The sequence below is a fragment of the Thalia democratica genome, chromosome 4 (genome assembly GCF_965202585.1).
Source record: "Thalia democratica chromosome 4, ktThaDemo2.hap1.1, whole genome shotgun sequence".
Lineage (NCBI taxonomy): Eukaryota > Metazoa > Chordata > Thaliacea > Salpida > Salpidae > Thalia > Thalia democratica.
The window spans coordinates 46,578,847-46,600,190 of NC_139168.1; the positions used below are offsets into that span (position 1 = coordinate 46,578,847).

The window sequence follows — 21,344 nt, forward strand, 5'->3', positions numbered from 1 at the left end:
AGACAATTTTACACGGAGACATTTTTGCGCGAGTTAATTTTTTTTTACTATCACTGTTACCTCTAACCCTTACCCTCGGTCGGTAAGTTACTTTTATTTGTTTAGTTTTTTTTACTTTAACTCTTACCCTTAACCCTTACCCTCGGTCGGTAGCTTTTTTTTATAAATTATTATTATTTCTTTTTGTATAATTTTATCAACTATTTTTTCTGTTTGTACTATCACTGTTATTCTAACCCTTACCTTCGGTCAGTAATTTTTATTTATTATTTTTTTTTTATCTTTTTTTTTCTGTATTTTTACTCTCGTGCAAAAATTTAACTCGTGCAAAATTTACCCTTGGTGCGAAATCGTCTTCGTACAGTTTAGTAACATCGTGCAACTTTGTGCCCTCGTACAAATTTGGCTTCGTGCAATTTTGTCTTCGTGCAATTTAGAGCCGTTCCCTATTAAATTCTATATTAAAGTAAGCAGTATTTTGAAACTTAAAAATAAATGAAGTGTTAAATTGTGAGAGATAATTGCATACCAGGCAGTTTAAGTTGCTCCGCACCCTCTCTGACTCCTCACGTGTCGCCGCGTGTGTACACTTATTAAAATTTTAATTCCAATTAAGTACAAAAAACTCTTGACTTCATTTTGAAAATAAGCTAGTTAGGCTTTGAATACCTTTTATTAAATTAATAACACCTTTAAGCGATTTGCTGAAAACTGTTGGCTTTTTCAGATGGAAAAGCTGTTTTTCAGGATTTTGTTGTTAAATAGTTTACAATATCAAAATTCAACATGTTTAAAAGTATTAGTTACTTATAATAGTTTACAAATCTGGAGGTATTCAGCAAAAGTAGGTTTCAAATAGGTGTTATTGTTTACCTTTTATCAAAATTTATGTTGTAAGAAAAATTGATAAATAGATACTGTTTTACTTAATTTTATTTGTAGCTAGTTTGGTTATATAAAAAACAAAACAATATAGTTTAGAAACAATTACCTTTATGTAATAACCAAAGCTGTTTTTTTTACAAAATACTACAAAATTCCTTCAAATGATGAAAAAAAATTTTTAAGACATTGAAAAAGCGTAAACAATTAATAAAGTTGAAGATATTATCAAATTTGTGTTTGATTTATTTTAACAAGACACCAATTGAAATATATGACCATAAACTAAAGCATAAGTTTTTTATAATAACTGTTATGTAATGGAAACAGAGGAGGACATAAGGTTATTTTCTGAACAAAACGTTTTGTGCGATCCGAATGTATATGTAAAACTTCATAGTTACAATCAACGTCTAGTATTCTAATTTTTGATTAAAAGTTTCATGGGTCTAGTAAAACTTAAAAAAAAAAATTTTTTAATCTAGCCATTGTATAAATAATCGATATCAGAACAACTTGTATTTATCTTTGTTTTTTTTTTACTTTTTCTTCTCTGATTTTATAAAGTCTAAATATTTTGGAAAGTCTTTTAAATGAAATGCTTTTTAAACTGGAAAATAAAACAGGTTTATAGGTTTGACATCATAAAGTTTTAAATAATCCTTATTTGTTAAAGTCTACATACACTAAAAGCGATAAAGGGTATAAGTAAACTTATTTATGCTTCAAAATGATCTCCTAGCAATGCTTAATTAAGTATATCAACTATAATTGATCTAGTATAAACCAAAGAGTTATAATACTTTAGCAATATAAGTATTTTTCAATTTTCCTAAGGCTAAATAAGTTTTCAAAGGTAGTAGACGTACATAGAATAAAATGTAGTTTTTGTTTTAATAATGATCTATTGACTGATTTTTTGTATTTCATTCCTTTTTTTGATTATGGGTATTAGTTTATAAAATAAATTTGGTTACTATTTTTTTTATAATTTTGTAGCTTACAAATTTGACTAGTTCAATACTGACAATAAGCATAAGAAGGAATTAAAGTATAGAAAAAAATTGTACGAAGCGATAATAAATATTTTATCTACATATATATTTTTGGGGAACCGTTCAGTTCCAACCCACGCACAATTTCCATCCGAATCAAATCCCACCCGATCAATTCCGACCCAAGTCAATTCCCACCTGAATCAATTTTGCATAGCATCACTTTTGCCCGGAGAGTAATTTTTGCATAGGTGGCACTTTTAGACGAACTATCACTGTTTTATAACTGCACTTTTGTACAAAGCGTTCTGTTTTACACCAATTTTTTACAGGTGCCATATTTTGCAGCAGTCGTCACTTTTGTACGACTGAGTTTAAAAAAAATGAATAAAACTAAGTTAACGAAATTTATCTAAATACATTTATAAAAAAATTGAAATTAAACTTGAGTTGTATTAAAATATAATTTTACCCATTATAGATTAATTACGTATTAATGTAAAACTGAACTTTAATATAAATTAAAATAAGTTTGACATTAAATTAAACTAAAACTGAATATACCTAAAAGTTATTCGAAAACTATTTTAATTAGAGTAAAAAATTTGATTGAAACTTAATATCATAAAAATACGGACGATTCACGGAACAACTTGTTTAATTAAAGTTTTGTTTTTTTTGGACTAATTTTCTATTTTTACTTTGATTTAACAATAAATTGATTTTTTACTACCAGGCAGGGGCGTGTCTAGACTTTTTTCAAAGGGGGTTCACAACTTTTTTTTTTTTAATTTCCCGCTTACGTACGCATTTCTTAGGTATAAGTACGCAACATTTAACCGAAAAACTCTGTGTTTAAAATTGTTTTTTCTGCTTAGAAAAAAAAAATATATATAAGTAGTAATTGAAAAATATTATATATTTTTATTTATTATACTGTATTAAATTTAGATTAATTTAAACTAAAAGAGCCGGAAAAAACTATATTTATAAGAAAAACATTTTTTCAAGTATTTTAGTCTATAAAAACTGAAATTTCACTAAAAATTGGGTAATTACTTAGGATGATGTCGCACCAATATCAAGCTGAAATTATATTAAATTCAATGTTGTTTTTTACCATAATTATAGGCTAAAAAAATACATTTTATAAATACATAAATAAAATTTATTTATCAATTAACTAAAAAAAACTTATATAGTTTATTTCTTTTATTTCTAAAATAAAGCAAATGATACAATAACTTATATACATTTGTTTACTATAAAATAAAATCAATTAACTATTTTAGCTTGATATTGGTGCGACATCATCCTAGGTAATTACCAAAAAATGTTTAGACTTTTATAACAAAATTAAAATATCTCTAAATTATAATTAAATGTTTGCCTGAAGGTGCAAGAATTCTAATAATGTTTTTTAATCTCTCAGAGTTAAAAATTTCAATAAATCAAGAAACAACTTTGTGGCCAACAGATATACAAATATATAACAACTTAAATAAAAAAATATCAAAACACTACTTAATGATAAAAGAATAAATTGTTAGGAAAGTGTAGTGGTTTAAAGATTATCTGAAAACTCTCTAAACAGAACTTTTCATGGTTTAAACCCAGTTGGTTGACACATAAACAAAACATATTAATTTTAGAGTACAAAAGCTTAACACAACATTATTATACACAATAATTTGGTTAAAACAAACTTTAGTAATTATATTGGACATTTTTTAAGTAAAATTGTACTTTCTAGTTCAAAAACAATAGTGTATCAAAAATTATTTATACTAAGTAACATATTATAATTGGAACTAAAAGCATCTTAGTAAAAAGTTTCCTAGAAAAAAAATGCTACTTTAAAGCTTTTACCTATTATGACGTCACAATTAAAATTTTATTTAAAATCTATTTCAGCTGGGCAAAAAGTAGCATTTTTTGTTAAGGAAACTTTTTCATCTTTAAGTGTTATAAATTCAACATTCATTGTTCAAAGTTCATCAAATAACCAAAACAAAGTCAATAAACAACGTTTTTAGTGATGTTCTAAGAATATTTTTTTTCTTTTTTCTTTTTTTTTTACTATTGGGTTCACAGGAAACAGGAAACCAGTCAAAACACGCCCCTGCTACCAGGTGCGAATATCCACACTTAACTCTACGCTGTTAATGCAAAATGTTTTTCAAAAGAGAGTCTGATAATTATATGATTTTTCAATACAACTTAACTGCTGACAATAAAAGCAATACAAGTCTTTTTTTTTCGTTTGGAATTTAACCTACAACAATTATACTACATTTTAAACTTAGTATGAAATTAAGTTTTTAAGATTATTACTTGCTAAAATAGTTCAAAAAAAAAGAAAATAAATAAGTTTAAATAGTTTAAGCCTCCAGTTCTAAATGTTTTTAAACATATGTATTAAATATAAATAGTTTAAGAGTTAAATGACGTTCTTAAAAAGAAAATAAAACTGAAAGTTACACTAGAACAAGAATTAGTACATACATTCAACAACAAATAGCTTATATGTTGTTCGGTAGACTGAGCTTGTAAAACATAAATCTAATATAATAAAATGTATAACAGTATTTACACGCCTCAACTACCGAAAGGTTTTTTCGTACACCAGGTCCTTAGACCAAACTTTTTGAGCACTTTTTTTATCGTTCAATAAACAATATACACACGAATCATCGTAAAAATTATGTAAAAAAAAAGTAATTTGTTTAATTTTTAGCTTAAGAGTGCACCTACACACGATACGTGGCAAACAGTTATAAGTTAAAAAACATTAAAGTGTTTTTTAGACTAAACTCGACTTTTATTTTAAAATAAGAACATGTACTAAAAATTTTGAATTAAGTCAAAATAAAGTTGTAAAGTGCATTAACATACAGTTTTAAGTAAAGTTTTAAGCTATGATAAGTTAAACATTTAAACAAATTACTTTTTTTTACATAATTTTTACGATGATTCGTGTGTATAATGTTTACTGAACGATAAAAAAACAATTAAACCTATATTTTGAACAGTTAAAACTAATATAGTGTTAAACTAGCTTAAAATAAGTAAAACTATCACACTGTGGTCAAAGGTAAAACTAGACTCATGACATCAATTAAAATAATTTTCCAATTAAAATTAAAAGAATATAAATTAACATCATTGTCAAAAAACCTGGTTCGTGCGTGTTTTTAAGCGTATATGTAATTTATTTTGTGTTTTAAACCGAGTCAAAGTAATCTTCAAATAGAATTCTTTCAAAAAAGTAAAATAAAATCACACAAGCAACGATTTAAAAAAAATATATTACTGAAAAGTACGTTAAACTAGCAAGAAACATTTTTTAAATTTAGTTTTAGGTTAAGTTTATTTAGATTTTGATATATCTTATATTTAATAAATTAAAGTTCTTGTATAATAGAAATTTAAATTTAGTTTTGAATTTATTTTTTTCCAAGGTTTATGAAATTTAAACTCAACTTAGTTTAAATTATCTTAAAAATAGTTAAATATCAATATGGGTTTAAACTGTGCAAAAATGATGACTTTTTCAAAAGTGACGTCATGCAAAAAATGGATACTTGTCCAAAAGTGACGCTTCGTGCAAAAATCATATTCTTGCAAAAATGACGAGTGACTTGGGTGGGAATTAATCGGCTTGGAATTGTTATTATACCATTTTTTTGTTTCTAAATGTTTAACCAAGTGTTACTCTATTTACCAAAGAATTAATACAGAAAACTCGGTATGAACTCTTTAAATTTAAAATTCAAGTTGTCTTTTACTTACTTTATACAAAAACAAATTAGCTGTCTTAGTTTTTTCGAGTAATTGACCCTAGTCTATATTTACATACATATTATTCAGTTTTATTAGAAGTTTTAAACAACTCTTTTTTAAGCATTAGGTTTATAACATAAAATTATTTATACAGTAAAATTCTTTATACATTTGTTTTTGTTTGAGTTTCAAGATTATATAATTATTAAGTAACTTACATTTTTTTAATCTAACCTTAGAAAATTATAATCTTCATATACTAGTAACTTTAAGCTATAAGTTTTACTTAGATTTTATTCAGGTTTTTGTTGTATATTTATATTTTGTTTTAATTTCTTTTATTTCAAGTTTAGCCTAATGTCTTCCTTCATGTTATTAAATAAATTTTTTCAGATTTTAAACAACTGAAGATCTCGTTTGCAAACAAGTGAAACATTGTATTGTTAATAGAATTTTAAATTTATAATTGATCATTCTCCTTTTATTTAAGTTGAGAACTTTGATTGCCACCTTTAAAGTATAAAGTACGCAATACAATAAAAAGATTAAAATGTTTAATTCGTTATTTTGAGAAAGTTTATTTTATTTTTTACTTTTTTTGTGTAGAACCTAGTTAAAAAAGTAGACTTATTCAATTGGTGTGCAATAATTGAAATAATTAGGTGAATTAAAAAAGGTAAATATAAAAATCTAACAACATTGTACGTATGTAACTTATTTAAGTTTTATACAGCTTTTTTCCGGTGCATAACTTATTTTAAAAATATAACAAAACACATTTCATTTTGCTTAAGTTTATTTGAGTACTTTCGTATGAGGCTCATCAGAAAAGTATCTTACTAAGTTGAACTGATTTGAAATAAAATTATACTGCAGAATTAAGTTTTGTAATATAAAATGATGTAACGATCGAATGTAAAAACTAACTAATTGCTTATACTATAGAACTTTGCTGTATATACTAACAAAACTCGTTAGATTAAAATCAAACTAAAATAAACCAGCGATAAAAATTTAAATAAAACTACACTTTAAAAAAATTTAACGGGAAACTAATTACTTTAAAATTACTAAATATAAGGATTTAAAAAGTCTAGTCTGTATTTTGTTTAAGTTTTGTAAATTTAGATTATAATGCAATTATTTAAAAATGCATGTTTTCAAAATATAATAAGTTAGATATCAAAACTTGCTAAATAGTGGTTACTAATAATTTTGCACAATGAGCATGTTTTAAAAATAATGTTTTGCTAGTTATGATATTAAGTTAAACTTTTAAGAAAATCTTGGTTGATAATAAACTCAAGATGTTTTTTTAACAATTGTTATCAATATGTAATTAACAGTTTGAACTTATCATTCGGTTGAAAGTCAAATCAGATTTACATAATTATAAACAAACTTTGTAAATAAGTTTTTTTTACAGCAGTCAGTTTATCTTTAAGTGGAAACCTTTTAATTTGTTTTAAAACTTGAATTTGATTTAAATTTACAACAAATACTAAAACTTAAGTATAGAAATACTATTCCAATAAGTTTTTTACTCAAGAGTATTACGATTTAAATATCATTTTTTTTGAATTACATGTTAAGCTTAAATATACGTCATAATATGCACAATTTAGAATTATTGGTAGTAACCTTTAACTAATTTTAATTTGTATGTAAAAAATAGAATTATAATCAATGTTGAAAGTAAAAAAAAACCTAGATTAAAAAAAAAAATTTAAACATAGTCAAATATCTGGATAACATTTTTTTTATGTTGTAAAAAATACTACTGCAAAATTAACAGTCAGAGCTGTGAAAACCATGGCTTCAGCAAAGCTTCAATCTGGCGAAGGAGAAGAATCGGCTTTATATAAATTTAAAAGCAAACCCTCTACTATTAGACTGGAGAGAAATCGTGAGGAGCTGTTATGTAATGATAATGATGCAAGTAAATGTTACGGAAACATCATGTTCGACAAACGTGTTGTCAGAGGGAATACTTACGCTCAAACTAATATTCCTTTAAACAACATCTATGAACTGAGAGAAATCCGTAAACGACAAGAAATAAAGCGCAGAAAAGAAGTAAAACACAGAGTATTGGAAAGGTTAATGCAAAAATCACCTTCACCTGTTGAAGGACGTAGGCATTTAGAAACTCAAACCGAGAAAGTTATGGATTGTATGGAAAGTTATGTCATAGAAACAGATGTGGAGGTTCAAACAGAACAATACCTCGATAGACCAGCAACGCCCAAGTTCGTGCACTACTCTATTGGAGATAATAAACATACTCAGATTTATCCGAGTGATATTTTTGATTTTGACATCGAAGTGATTTCTATAATTAAAGTGCTAATTTCAAAAACAATGGAACAATCAAAGATAGAAGTTTTTGAAGAGGAAGAGCTGGCAAATTTAAGGCAAAGACAACGTGAATTTGAACAAGTAAGAAACTTGGAGGTTGTTGAAGAGCGACGTCTGCAGGAACAAGAAACTCGCCGCCAAAGAGAAAAGAAAAAAAGGCTGAATCAGAAACAGGAAGCAATAGTACAAGAAAAGGAGGCTGTTGAGAAAATAGCAGCCAGCGAATTCTCTAAAGATCTCATAGGTCTGTTGCTGCCTTCTGTGATGACGAATTTAAGCGAAAAAGGTTACTTCTATGACCCAGTAAGTCGCAGCTTAGAAGATAATTTCATGAACATGCTAGCAAATGATGTCGAGTTGTTAATGGATAAAAAATATATAGTAAAAACCTTAGTCGATAGCATTTTACACAAAGTCGTAGTTGAAAGAATCAAGTCTTATAAGAAATGTTCTTTACTAAAAGAAAAAAGGACAAGCATTCAAATTTACGTATCTGAAAAAAATGAACCTAATAGTTCACGATCAGATAGTCAAAATGATGAAAAGATAATAGCGGATCAGATAGTGAAAGATGAAACAAGTGAAAATGATGAACATAACACAAAAATAAGCTTTGAACTACCTCAGCTAGAAACAATTGAAGAAAAAAATGACATTTATAGCTCTTCAAAGTTAGATGCAAATCCATTTCATACTAATGATAATTATCCAACCCAAGATGATTATCCGACAAATGACGAAAACCAAATTATTTACGAAAAACCTGGCAATACAGAATAGTTAAAATTAGTTTCTGTTTCATTTCAAGGAAAATATTATAATCAATATCGATGTTTCATAAACTTAAATTAAAGCTTTTTTTTAATTAGTTGATCAACCAAAAAAATTTGATATTTGCTAACTTGTATAGCTTCAAGGTATTGAAACAAGATTAGGATCTCTTTATTTGAATTGATCACTTTTAGACTGACATTACTAAATTTAGAGACCTACTTAACTGGCATTTTCCCTAACCTTTGTTGGTGATTTGCGTACAATTAGCTTTATAATTAATTTACAAAGCTTGTAAATTTAGTTATAATGGCGTAGACCAGTGCTTCTGAAATGGGGTTCCGCGGAACCCTAGGGTTCCGCGACGCCTCTCAGGGGTTCCGCGAAGCCTTTCGAAATTTGAAATTTAAAAGAAGATTCTTTCGAATTTTATAAAAATTAAAATTAGGGGTTCCGCGGAAAAGTTGAACTTTGGAAAAGGGTTCCGCCACTAGAAAAAGGTTCAGAAGCACTGGCGTAGACTATCTATATTAGGAATTTTTCGTAATGTTTTCATTTCTTCAATTCCAAAGTGTTTTATTAGATAAAAAAGGTTAATAAAAAAATCATAAAAAAATTAGTATTCAAAGCTTAAATTGTTATGTAACTCTTAGAGACATATTTAACATTTCATTGTCAGAGTGTGGCTTACTTATTCCAATTTTTTAATACATTTATATTTTATATACATCAACCTTTATACACTCACTTTATTATACTTCCCTCTCACTAATAAATATACTCACCTCTTCATATAAACCTTAACCGTGTCAATTAAAAGTTCAACTAGTTTTTTTTCTTGTCTATTCTACATAAAACAACTTAGTTATGTAAAAAATTAATGGAGCTTACAATTCTTATTAAACTTAGACAAAAAACATCTTAAACGATTCGTCTTGCTTTGTAGATATAACATTTTTGGTTAAGATTGAATAGAAACATCTAAAAAAATATTTTTTTTTGGATTCAAAGTTCAACTTTTTTTTTGTTTATTCTATATAAAACAACTAAGTTTTGTAAAACCATATTAAACTATTTTATATGAAAAGTATTGATCTAACCGGATCAAACGTCCGGCCGTATTTTTGGATAGATCCTCATTAAAAAAAAAGATTCAGCCGGATCCTAGTTTAGATTTGATCGGATCTGGAGCAAATAATTCTAAACAACTAAAGTTGTTTTTAAACAAAGCGTCTTGTTTTTATATAAACCCTGAAAAGACAAAAATAAACCATCCAGCAAAACAATTACCTATTGTTAGCTTTTTCAAAAATTAAGTTTACAAGCATTAAAAAATTGTTTTTAGTTACTTTAGTTTTAAAACACAAAAAAAAAATAAAATCTTTAGACTTATGTTTTACTTGCTCATTATTACCATGTATTTTGCTTGTATGGTGATATTTAGTAGTTTTTTCATTTATATTTTATATAAGTACTTACTTTTTTTCAATTTATAGTAGTTTTCTTAACTTTATACGTTTTTCATAGCTTAAACAAAAAAACAGTGAAAAAGTTTAGTATTTAGAAAGTTATTTTTATTGTTTAAACAATGAGTTTATTTTCGCTGCTTAAAATCAGTCTAAACTTAACAATGAAGATACTTTAAGTAATAAAGAGCTAACGTTAATTCAAGTCAAATAAAGCAATAAACTTTATATTGGATATTAAAGCAAACATTACAGATAGATTGCAAAAATTTTAAACAACTCTAAAAAGGAATGCTTAATAATGAGAACTAAGCATTACTTAAAGTTTTACTGAAAACCAAAGTAGCTTCTAGTCGTTAATTAACAAAAAAATGATGAAAAAGAAAAATTAGTTGTCAATACTTTTCAAAACTGTTAGAAATATTATGTATTGGTGATTATAACATATGTTTACAGTTTTTTATATTTTTTTTAATTAATTGCAGATATACTACTAAAATCAGGGATGGATAATGTACGACTTGCAAAAGGTAAATTTAAAAAAATTATGATTTGTTTTACACTTGAACCGCGAGTAAGTAAATTTTTAACAATAAATATTCTAGGAGTTAATTAAAATAGGCAAAAAGTTAATTATTCGAGGTTTGAAACTTACACCGGGTGTTTTAGGATCAGTATTAAGTTTAACTCATGGAATTAGATATATTCTTCCTTATAAATTTAGCCCACTGACTGAAAACGTTGCTTACCTCTGACTATAAGTTTTTTTTCTTGGTCTTAATTTACAAAGTATACATTTATCATATAAAAATCATAAAAGAAACGCTGCAATATTTTATAATTTCAATAAATCACTGTTACTAAACTTTTAAAAACGATTTTACTTTGAAGTTTATATAAGTTAAACCTTTTATAACACTTAGCAAGTAAAACTTAAGTAAAGATATGTTAATTAATAAATTGTTAATCATTTTGCTCTTCTATTTAATGCTATTTGCGTATTTAACTTAGATCGTTTTTCCTCTATCAATATTGAATCCAGCCTGTAGAGTTCGCTTGGTTTACATCGTTTCAAAATCTTAAAGTTTTTAACTATGTCACAGTATATTAATTAACATACCTTCACTTAAGTTTAACCTGCTAAACTCTAAAGTTTGTATTAATTTGTATTTATTCATACGTGATAACTTACACTTATTTTTTAAACTGTTTTACTAACCAATTTTTTTTAAATTTATTTATTATTTACCACTTGACAATGAAACTCGTATAGTTTTAAAATATTTGTGAAATTAAATATATAAGTGTACAATCTCTATATACTAAGTTGCAAATGGTATATAAAAAATTGTTGTACTTTAAATTTACTAAATTAATTAGTTTATAAGCAAAAAGAACTTTTTGTATTTAATCTCATAATTATAATATTTAAGTTAAAAGTACAAAAGTTTTAATATATTGGAACCAAGATCCGGCTTGATCTGACCGTTTTTTGCTTGGATCCAGTTCCAACCAGATCCTAAATTGAAAAAAGATCTGGGTCCGGGAGATCACTAACAAATAGTAATTTAATTGCTAATATCAGTCTACTTTCCATACTACATAAAAAAATTATTAGAGTTAACAAGTTTTTATATTTATTTATTATCCAGTGCAACTTGGCTAACAAAAAATCTTGTATTTGGCAACCCATTGTTTTAAATACTGAAAACAAAAACAACAATTAAAAAATGAGATATAAATTCAAACTTAAAGTAAATCAATATTTTCAGAATCACATCCTACAGAATTCAAAAAATTAAACATTATGTGTAGTCAGTTGGCTATTATATAACTAAAACTTGGTACAGAATCATATGAATTTTAACTAAGGCAACTTATACAAATACGGTTTAATATATAACTTTTCAAAATTCCTAATTGAAATTGTAAAAGTGATAGAAATATGACTAACAACAACATACACCGTTTTCAATTAAAATATAACATTTTAATCTTTAAAAAAAAAAACTCCAACTTACTTTTTAGTTTTATGTATAAATATTCCAAAAATAATAATTTAAAATAATGTCTTTTGAAGGTGTCTATCTCATTTGAAATGATACAAACCAAGTACAAAACCACTAAATGTACACTAAAAACTAACACTATCATACTATGATGAATTTAACTGTTAATAGTAGTAAAATACAAAATTAAACCCTAGTTAAATTTTCAAATATTTTATTGAGGCTTATTCTCTTAAAGAGAATCACATTTTTAAGCATGATTGATAACTTATTTGATTAGCTAAAAAATGCATATTGCTAAAATAAAGGATGCTAAAAATCAACAACAACTATTAGTAATATTGAAATACTTGTAAGTTGTTACAATAAAAGTATGCTTTTTTTAATAGTATGTAAACTTAAACATTTTATTCTTTTCACATCTTTACACTAATACAGTTCATACTATTTTACTTGTTTTTTTCAAGCTCTTCAATCTTTTGAACATCTTCAGATATTTTTTTGTACTGCCAGTTAAATTTTGGATATAAAAAAGGACGAAGATCAAACCTGTTATCTTCGGGTGAGTAATTTTCAGCATGTAATGAAGGAGTCAAAGTTGTTGTCTTATGTCTGTTAATTGAATACGTAAAGAAAAAGTATTTCACTTTAGTTGCTATTTCTGAAGGTGAAAACACATTGTTCCATTTATCTAACAGCTTTCTAAACATAGAATAGGGTCCACATTTATCAAGTTTTCTTAACTTTCCAAAGTCTTCAAGCTCTTTATATGTCATTCCCATATCTTGTTCATCTGTTTGTGCTATTTTTCCATCACTAAGGGGCTCCAACTCTGCTGTAGGTGGAGAACTTACTATAGAGCAAAGTCTCCCAGCATTATACTTGTTAATAAAATGAGTGACAAATTTTTTCAAATCAGCTTTATTAATTCCACCTATTGGGTTTATATCACCACTAGAACAATCATACTTGGTGTAGTAGCCACGTAAGCACTCATCTACATTTGAAGAAGAAAGTACTAACAAAGAACCATCTTTACCTCTCGACCATTGTAAAAGTTGAGCCAACAAATAGGATAGAACCATTCGAACTCTTGCTTGAATATTTTGAAGAGATAAGTTTTGAATATTGCTTCCACCTCTAGATTTAAACTTTGGAATCAACCCTGTTAGTTTGGTGAAAATATTTAAAAATGCTGAAACAATTAGATCAATAGTAACATTCAGATGATTTGAATTAATTCGAGTGCTTAAAATTTCAGCCCTTGACCTGGTTTCTTCAGATGAGTTCTCAGATGCCATATAACATGTAGTCAATACTTCATTACAAAAGTTTTCAGCAGACTCAACTTCATAGTTTTCATCTTTTACTATACGCCGAACATCAGCTAAAACTTGGATATTACCATCTTCAATTTCTTTGTAGACTAGAGTACACATAGAATAAACAAGACAAGCTACAGATGAGCTGTCTATTCCACCACTAAGAGGAAGAAAAAATCCAGAAAGCCCACTTCTTCTTAAATAATCCCAAAGCCAACAAGCACCACCAAACTCTATTTCTTGTTCAACTGTTAAAATTTTTGGTTCTTTAATAATTGAGTTAACAGAACTAAAAAATGCTTGTTCTTCAGATATACACATAGTAAAATCAGTAAGCTTAATGCAAGGATATTCAGTAACTAATGATGATGAAATGGCTCTTGAAGAGTTTTCCCCTCTGTATGAGCGTACATCAGATAAATCAACAGTAACAATTTCAACTTGAACTTCTTTCAAACTGAATTGACTACTTTGACTAACTAATTGTCCGTTTACACATACATTTGAAGCACCATCATAATATATACGACCACCATCACAACCTATAAGGTTATTGTACAAATAAACTCCTCCTACTTTTGATGTTGCAGATTGTGATAATTGCAACCTTTCATTTAACTTACGTAAATTAAAATGGCTTGCACTAGAGTTTGCAAAGATTTCAACACCATTTAAAGACTGTTGTATGTGTGGACTATCAACAGTCCACAGCTCTTCACAAATTTCAATGCCAATTTTAGTATCTTTTAGTTGAATAATTGCATCTCCAATTTTTACAGAAATTTGATTGGTAATAATATTTATAAATTCAGGAAGTATGAAGTCTTCTACTGTTTGTCTTTTAAACCAAGGCGTAAACCAGCGTAATTCTCTATAATTTCCTTGATTGCAACAAGAAAGTTTAGGGCGAATCAAAATAATTTTTTTGTAAGTAAATATAACTCTACAATTATATCGAGTTCCATTATGAATAACAGGCATACCAACATCGCAAATCATATTTTCAATTTCTGGAATAACTAGCAATTTTTGAAGTACTTGCCAGGAGTGTAAAACAGTGTCATTTTCAAAAAAGTGATCTTCACATCCATAACCTGTAATTTCTAATTCACCACCTAATCTATATCTTGCTCCTCCCTTTTTAGCTATCAAAATACTTTGAACAATTCTGCTATAATTTCCTTCAAAGTCAAGCACCCACTGATTTAGAGTTGTAATTGCTAATTTTGCTTTATTACTCATTTGTAAATACCTATGATGTTTGTAAACTTAACTATCAAATTAATCCTTCAAATATAAAACTATAAAGTAGTAGTAATTAAAGCTATAGAATAAACAAATTTAACTTACTGCTTTAATATTAAAAGGGAATATAACACATGAAATATTTAACTATATATAAGACTTAAACTATATAAGAAATGTTTCCAAAAAATTTGAGGTCTCTAGCTATTGAAAGTTGATATTATCTTTTAGTACTTTTAAATTTTTTAAAAGTTGCAGTTCATACATTTGCATGACAAACTTTTTTTAAATAAATATATCTTATTACTTCATACTTGAAATAATTGTAAAATATCACATGTGTAGAGCATTTATTAACTGCATATCAAGTTTATAAATAAGTATAAAATTAATGTTGTTTGTAAGTCAAATCATTCAAATATTATAATATAGTAATAAGTACAGTACTAATTAGTACCTAGTATACTACCATCTGTACTATTACCACTCTTTTCACAATTTGATCTTATTTTGTAGAGTTTTAACTAAGCTACAAGTTGCTTTAAACAGATTTTTAAAACAAAAAAAAAAATTTTTAAATATAGCCCATTAAAGTTGGAGAGTATAATAGGTTCCTTATGGGATTAAAAACTAAATTGGTGAAAAAGACAATTTGGCAAAATAATCTATCTCCTCCTACATTTAGAAAATTCTATTGCTAAGAATTAAAATAAAATATAAACTTTATGACAAAAATCAAAAAAGTTTTAGAAAATATGCTTTTTTTGTCATAATTTTTTTTATTTTTTTCTGAACTGTTTGCAACATATTTTTCCAAATATTGCAAGCAACATTTCCTAAATGTTTGAGGTATTTATGGCAAAAATTGTAGGAGATAAATTTTTAGCAAATTAGTCTTTTTTTTTTGCCCGCTTAGCTTGCTCCTCCATTAAGAAACCTATTGTAGTTTCCAAATTAAATTAACTATATCTAAAATACTTAGGACTTTAAAAATCTGTACAAAGCAACTTGTAGCTTGGTTTAAACTCTACAAAATAAGATAAAATTTCTAAAAAAAAATTATCCAATTTCCCATCTCTTCCCTTAACATTGTAAGGCTAAAGAATATATTTATGAAGAACAATTAAGGAACGAAATAAAGATAACTAATGATATTTTAATTATTTGATGATTTTCTTTGACTCATATTGTTGTTATGAATAAACTTTTTTAAATATCAAACATTTTAATTAAAAAAGTCTTTGTTTTAGTTATGGATATTTTCTAAAAAAAGCTTAACAGAATACTTAAATTTAAAAAATCGTTTATACATATTTAGCATAAAAAGTCTTAAAAACTATTATGCTGTATGTTTTCTTATAAATTGCAAGAAAATAACTCTAAATTTTTTTTTTTTAATATACAAAGAGTAATATTACCAATAATTTTGACAGTAAGAATAAAACTAGTTTATTGCTTGTAAGGTTTTCTTTACAGTTTATAAAAACAATTTCTAACATTTTTTATGTAAAACATAGTAACAATTACAAAAAGTTACATTCCTTGAAAATTAAAAAAAATATATATATATGTTTTATTTAGTGTTTATCTATTTAATAGTTTTAAAAATTATTTCAATTATATATTACTTCAACAAAAAAAAGAACAACTGTAACAATTATACTGTTTTTTTTTTTAAGTTGATAAACCAATTAGTATATATTATTTTTGGTTAGGTTAATGTTAATTTTAAAGGGGCAGGTAGAATTACAAGTGATGAAAAATTGCTTGCTTGATAAAAAGTTTATTGTTGTTGAGGGAAGAGGAAGTCTGATGTTTTTATACCATAAAAAAAAATTTTTTTAAGTTGAAATGACATTAACAGGAGCAGTTAAATAGACATCATAAATAATAAACTAATTAATTAATGTTTTAGCCCTGGTACAGCAGAAAATAGTATAAAACTAAAATTCCTGGTATAATGGTCTCTAATGGTTAAAAACTTATAAGCACAAGATAATCATTTATCATAGGGCATTTCTTATGTAAAAGCTTTGGTAAGTGTTAAGTTGTTTTCAATTTATTTAGTACTTCAAAGAAGAAGAAAAATGTGAACGCTCACAACTAAGGTCAATGGATTGGTGTGGAGAAAGACCTTTCAGTCATCAAGCTGCACACCATTTACTTGTAACTGATACTTTGAGCTAACTTTAAAACAATAATGAAAAAATAAAAACAAAAAACTTAAAAATTAACTATATATACATTAATAAAAAACAATTTGTACAGTAATTTTCCTTTATTGTACGAACATATGTTTCTGTGCTTTAACAAATCAACACACTTCAACTGGGTTGTTAATGAAAAGAAAAAGTTTTTTTTTAAAGATACTTTGAACAGTTATATATACATTATTTTTTTTTTTTTAAGTTTAAAAATGGTAAGTACTCTTTTTTAACCCATTGCTGCCAATATTGACCATGGAAACCATAGATTACCATGGGCTCCACACCGTCTCCTCCCCTAGATTTTGATTTTTATGATCATGTACATTCACATTTTTCTTGTTACCCTCTCTACAAAAGCAACCACAAAAAATGCAACAAATATCTCAAAGTTGAATAAGAGGGGAGAGTTAGTAATGTCAGTACACATAAAATATTTAGTAATGTCAAAAAACTGTAAGAACACCATGTATTTTAAAATAGTGTCTTTAAATTTCTAGTATATCAATATATCATTATATAGTTTTAGTTTCTTTAAATTTCTGTTTATATAGTGTTGTTAGATCTAAGTAAGGCATTTGAATGTGTAGACAGAGAAATTTTATTAAACAAGTTGGAATATTATGGAGGTAAGGGGAAAATGCTAAAATTTTTAGAATTGTATCTAACTGAAAGAAAACAGTTTGTATATTTTGCAGGGTTTACATCAACTTGTGATAGCATTATGGTCGTTTTAATGCTGGACAAGATCACGTTGCAGCTTTTAGTGTAGTATTCGCCAAGTATTCGCCAAGTATTCGAAGTTTTTTTAAAAAGATAATTTATCATATAAACGTTAAGTATATACCAAAAAAAAAAGTACCTTCTTTTTCTGGATGGTCTGAAGTTTTAGAAAACAGTTTTTATTTTTAAGTATATAAGTTTTAAATTACCTTAAATTACGTCACAATAGTAGTATTTTTTTTCTCTATTTGATATCCTAAAAAAACTTTGTTTCGGAGAATTCTCCTATAAAGAGTCAAAGTTAGTCTTTAAAAGAGGTATTGGCGTCTTCCTCAAGGTCTGTAGTTTTGCAATTCAGTCTTTGATTTTTAATTTTTGACGAATTTTTTTTCAAAAATGACGTCACAAAGAAAAAAAAAAAAATTGCTATAATCAAAAAGTTTCGGAGAATTCTCATATAAAGAGACAAAAATGGTCTTTAAAAACTGAATGGGCGTCTTTCCTAAGGTATGTAGTTTTGCAATTCAGTCTTTGATTTTTAGTTTTTGACGTATTTTGTTCAAAAATGACGTAACAAAAAAAAGTTATTTTTCGTCGTTAAAAAAATGGTTTCGGAGAGTTCCCCTATAAAAAGTCACAAATGGTCTTTAAAAATGGTATTGGCGTCTTCCCCAAGGTCTGTAGTGTTGCAATTCAGCCTTTTATTTTTAATTTTTGACGTGTTTTTTTTCAAAAAAGACGTCATAAAAAAAAGTCATTTTTCGCCCTAAAAAACTTGTTTCGGAGAATACTCTTATAAATAGGCAATATTGTTAATTTAGAATAGTATGGGGCATTTGCATCTATTCAAAAATTCTATTTTTGAAATTTTTTTTGACTTTCTATTTTTTAAAAATTAATTCATGTAAAAGTAATCGTTTTTGAAACACTTCCTTAAAGTATTTCCTAATAATGAAGATAAAGTAATAAAAATACTTAAAAATCTTTTTCAAGTTTTGTAGTTTTGCAAATCAGTTTCTGATTGTTTTAAAAACGTTTCAAAAATGACGTCACAAAAAAACCATTTTTTGCTTTAAAAAACTTGTTTCGAACATTTCTCCTAGAAATATTAAAATTAATTATTCAGAATAGAATAGGCTCCTTCTTCTAGATTTCTATTTTTTAAAATTGACTATTGTTTATCGATTCTATTACAATTAAGTCATAGAAGAATAATCTTTTTTTAATTATTTCTTAAGTGTATTACCTCATAACGAATATTAAGTGATAAGAAAAGATTAAGAGTCTTTATCAAGTTTTGTAATTTTGCAAATCAGTTTTTGATTGTTTTAAAGACGTTTTAGATTTAGACGTCTTAAAAAAAGTATTTCCGTTCCGTCCTCTTTTTGCTCAATAGTTTTTCAAACTAATCTTTAAGTTTTAAATTAGTTTGTTCAACCTAAATTGATTATAAATATAATTTTTAAGCCAATCTAATATAAAATGACTTATAAAGTTTTTTACATTGAATAATTTTTAATGGTTAAATAACAATTTCCAAAAAGATTGTTAAAGTTTTAATTCTTTTATAATTTTTAACAATATTAATTTACTCTATTCAATAAAATAAAGTTTAATTACAAAAATTTTCAAAAAAAAGTAGAAACGGCACATAAAAAAAACATAAAACTAGTTATAAAAACAAGTTAATAAAATATGTATTTGTCAAAGTTAAAATAGTTTTCAAAACACTAGTACAATAAGTAATAAAATTTAAAATTAATTTTAAAAATAAAAGTATAGTTAATAGAGTAACTGACTAATTTAATCAATTCAGATTAAAGTTAACTAAAACAAGTTACTTGGTTTTTGTAAATAGCTATTAACTGATAATCGTTTGAAAAGATAATTATAGTTTGTAAAACAAACTAGATAAATTGTGGTGTAATTTGTATTAAAACTTTCAGTAATCAAATTGTTTTACAAACAAATTTTTGATTATCATGTTCTTTTTTATGCAACATTAAAATAAGAAGTATAGTTTTCCTTTTTTTGTTGTTCTTTAAAAACGATAAAAATAAAAACTATAATGTCAGAGGAATTTTTACTGACGATGCTATATTTATATGTTCATTTTTTTTTTTTTTTTGTTTTGAAAATTTATTGTTAAATAACTTGTCTTATTAATCAGCGATAAGTTATAAAAGCTTTTTTTAATTTTATATCACTATAACCTTCTTATACTATCAAAACTTTTACATTTCTGCTTTGAATACAAAAACATATTTTTTAAGTCCATAGTTTTACGATTCTTGGTTGCCACAGCAAAACAAACTCTAACTTAACTTTGTGTAAACATTTTTTGTAAACAATCTAAACTTTCTTTATTAAATTCAATTTATAAGTATTTTAAACTCTAAAAGTATATTTTTAGCAACATTATGCTTTTTATATAATAATAATACTTGTTAAAAAATTATAGATCCATTTAAGAACTAAATAAAATGCCAAAAAAAAATATTTCACCATTGAGCCAACTTTTAAATGAGGAGCTATTTATTAAGACAGCTATTGACTGTTCTCTACCAGTGGTCGGCACGGTGTACACTGGTGCACACTAGTGTACATGAAATTTATTTTAGGGTGCACGAGACTTTTGGGGTGCATGAAACTTATTTTGGGGTACATTAATTTTTTTTTTCGCGCAGAAACTAAATTAAAGTTTTTTTTTAATCTTTTACATTTAAGACATATTCAACCTTGTTGTTTAATTGACCTTTTTTGTACTCTCCTTGTTCTATTCTGTTACATTATGTAAAAATTCTACAATTATGCAAAACTACAGACCTTAAGGAAGACGCCAATACCTCTTTTAAAGACCATTTTTGACTCTTTATACTAGAATTCTCCGAAACTATTTTTTTATGACGAAAAATGACTTTTTTTTGTGACGTCATTTTTGAAAAAAATACGTCTAAAATTAAAAATCAAAGACTGAATTGCAAAACTACAGACCTTAAGGAAGACGCCCATACCATTTTTTTAGACCAACTTTGACTCTTTATATGAGAATTCTCCGAAACAAAATTACATCGAATACTTGGCGAATACTACACTAAATGCTGCAACGTGACAAGATCAGACTGGACAAAAATTTTCAGCTTGATATTCGACTAAAATTACTAACTTGCTAAAGCTTGAACTGGACAATTTCTAAGTTAGTGAAAGCTAACTTTAAAAAAAATAAACTTCAAAAAATATCCTTTTAAACTTATAAAAACTGATAATGTTATATAAATAAATATATAATTAAATATATTTTTAATGTAAACAAAATACTAATATATAATAAAAAATATAAAAACATTCTTATAAACTTATAAAAGTAAGTATAATACTAAACAATATTATAACAAAAAATAATAATAACACTATATAAAAAAAATACTAACTAATACTATTACAAAAAATTGATAACACTATATAAAAATACAAATTAATATTTGTATACAATTGAATTTCTCTATATAATGTATATTGAAAAAAAAAAAAAAATATCTAGAAAAAAAAAATCCAATAAGAAAAAATAATATTTTTTAGAAAAAAA

General features: G+C 25.9%; 1 protein-coding gene and 1 pseudogene across 1 annotated transcript; one reads left to right on the forward strand and one right to left on the reverse strand.

Annotated features, from left to right (window-relative positions):
* The first annotated feature begins 7,472 nt into the window (after positions 1-7,472).
* Positions 7,473-8,798, forward strand: LOC145833398 (radial spoke head protein 3 homolog B pseudogene; annotated as a pseudogene).
* A 3,151-nt stretch (positions 8,799-11,949) lies between these two features.
* LOC145833870 (glutamine-dependent NAD(+) synthetase-like) lies at positions 11,950-14,865 on the reverse strand. The gene has a single exon (XM_082941105.1). It carries the CDS (start codon positions 14,826-14,828, stop codon positions 12,714-12,716), a length of 2,115 nt encoding a protein of 704 aa, XP_082797231.1. The 5' UTR covers positions 14,829-14,865; the 3' UTR covers positions 11,950-12,713.
* Between the last annotated feature and the right edge of the window lie 6,479 nt (positions 14,866-21,344).

Coding starts and splice junctions, on each gene's coding strand:
- LOC145833870 (XM_082941105.1), bottom strand. CDS start 14,828: ATGAGTAATAAAGCAAAATTAGCAATTACAACTCTAAATCAGTGGGTG.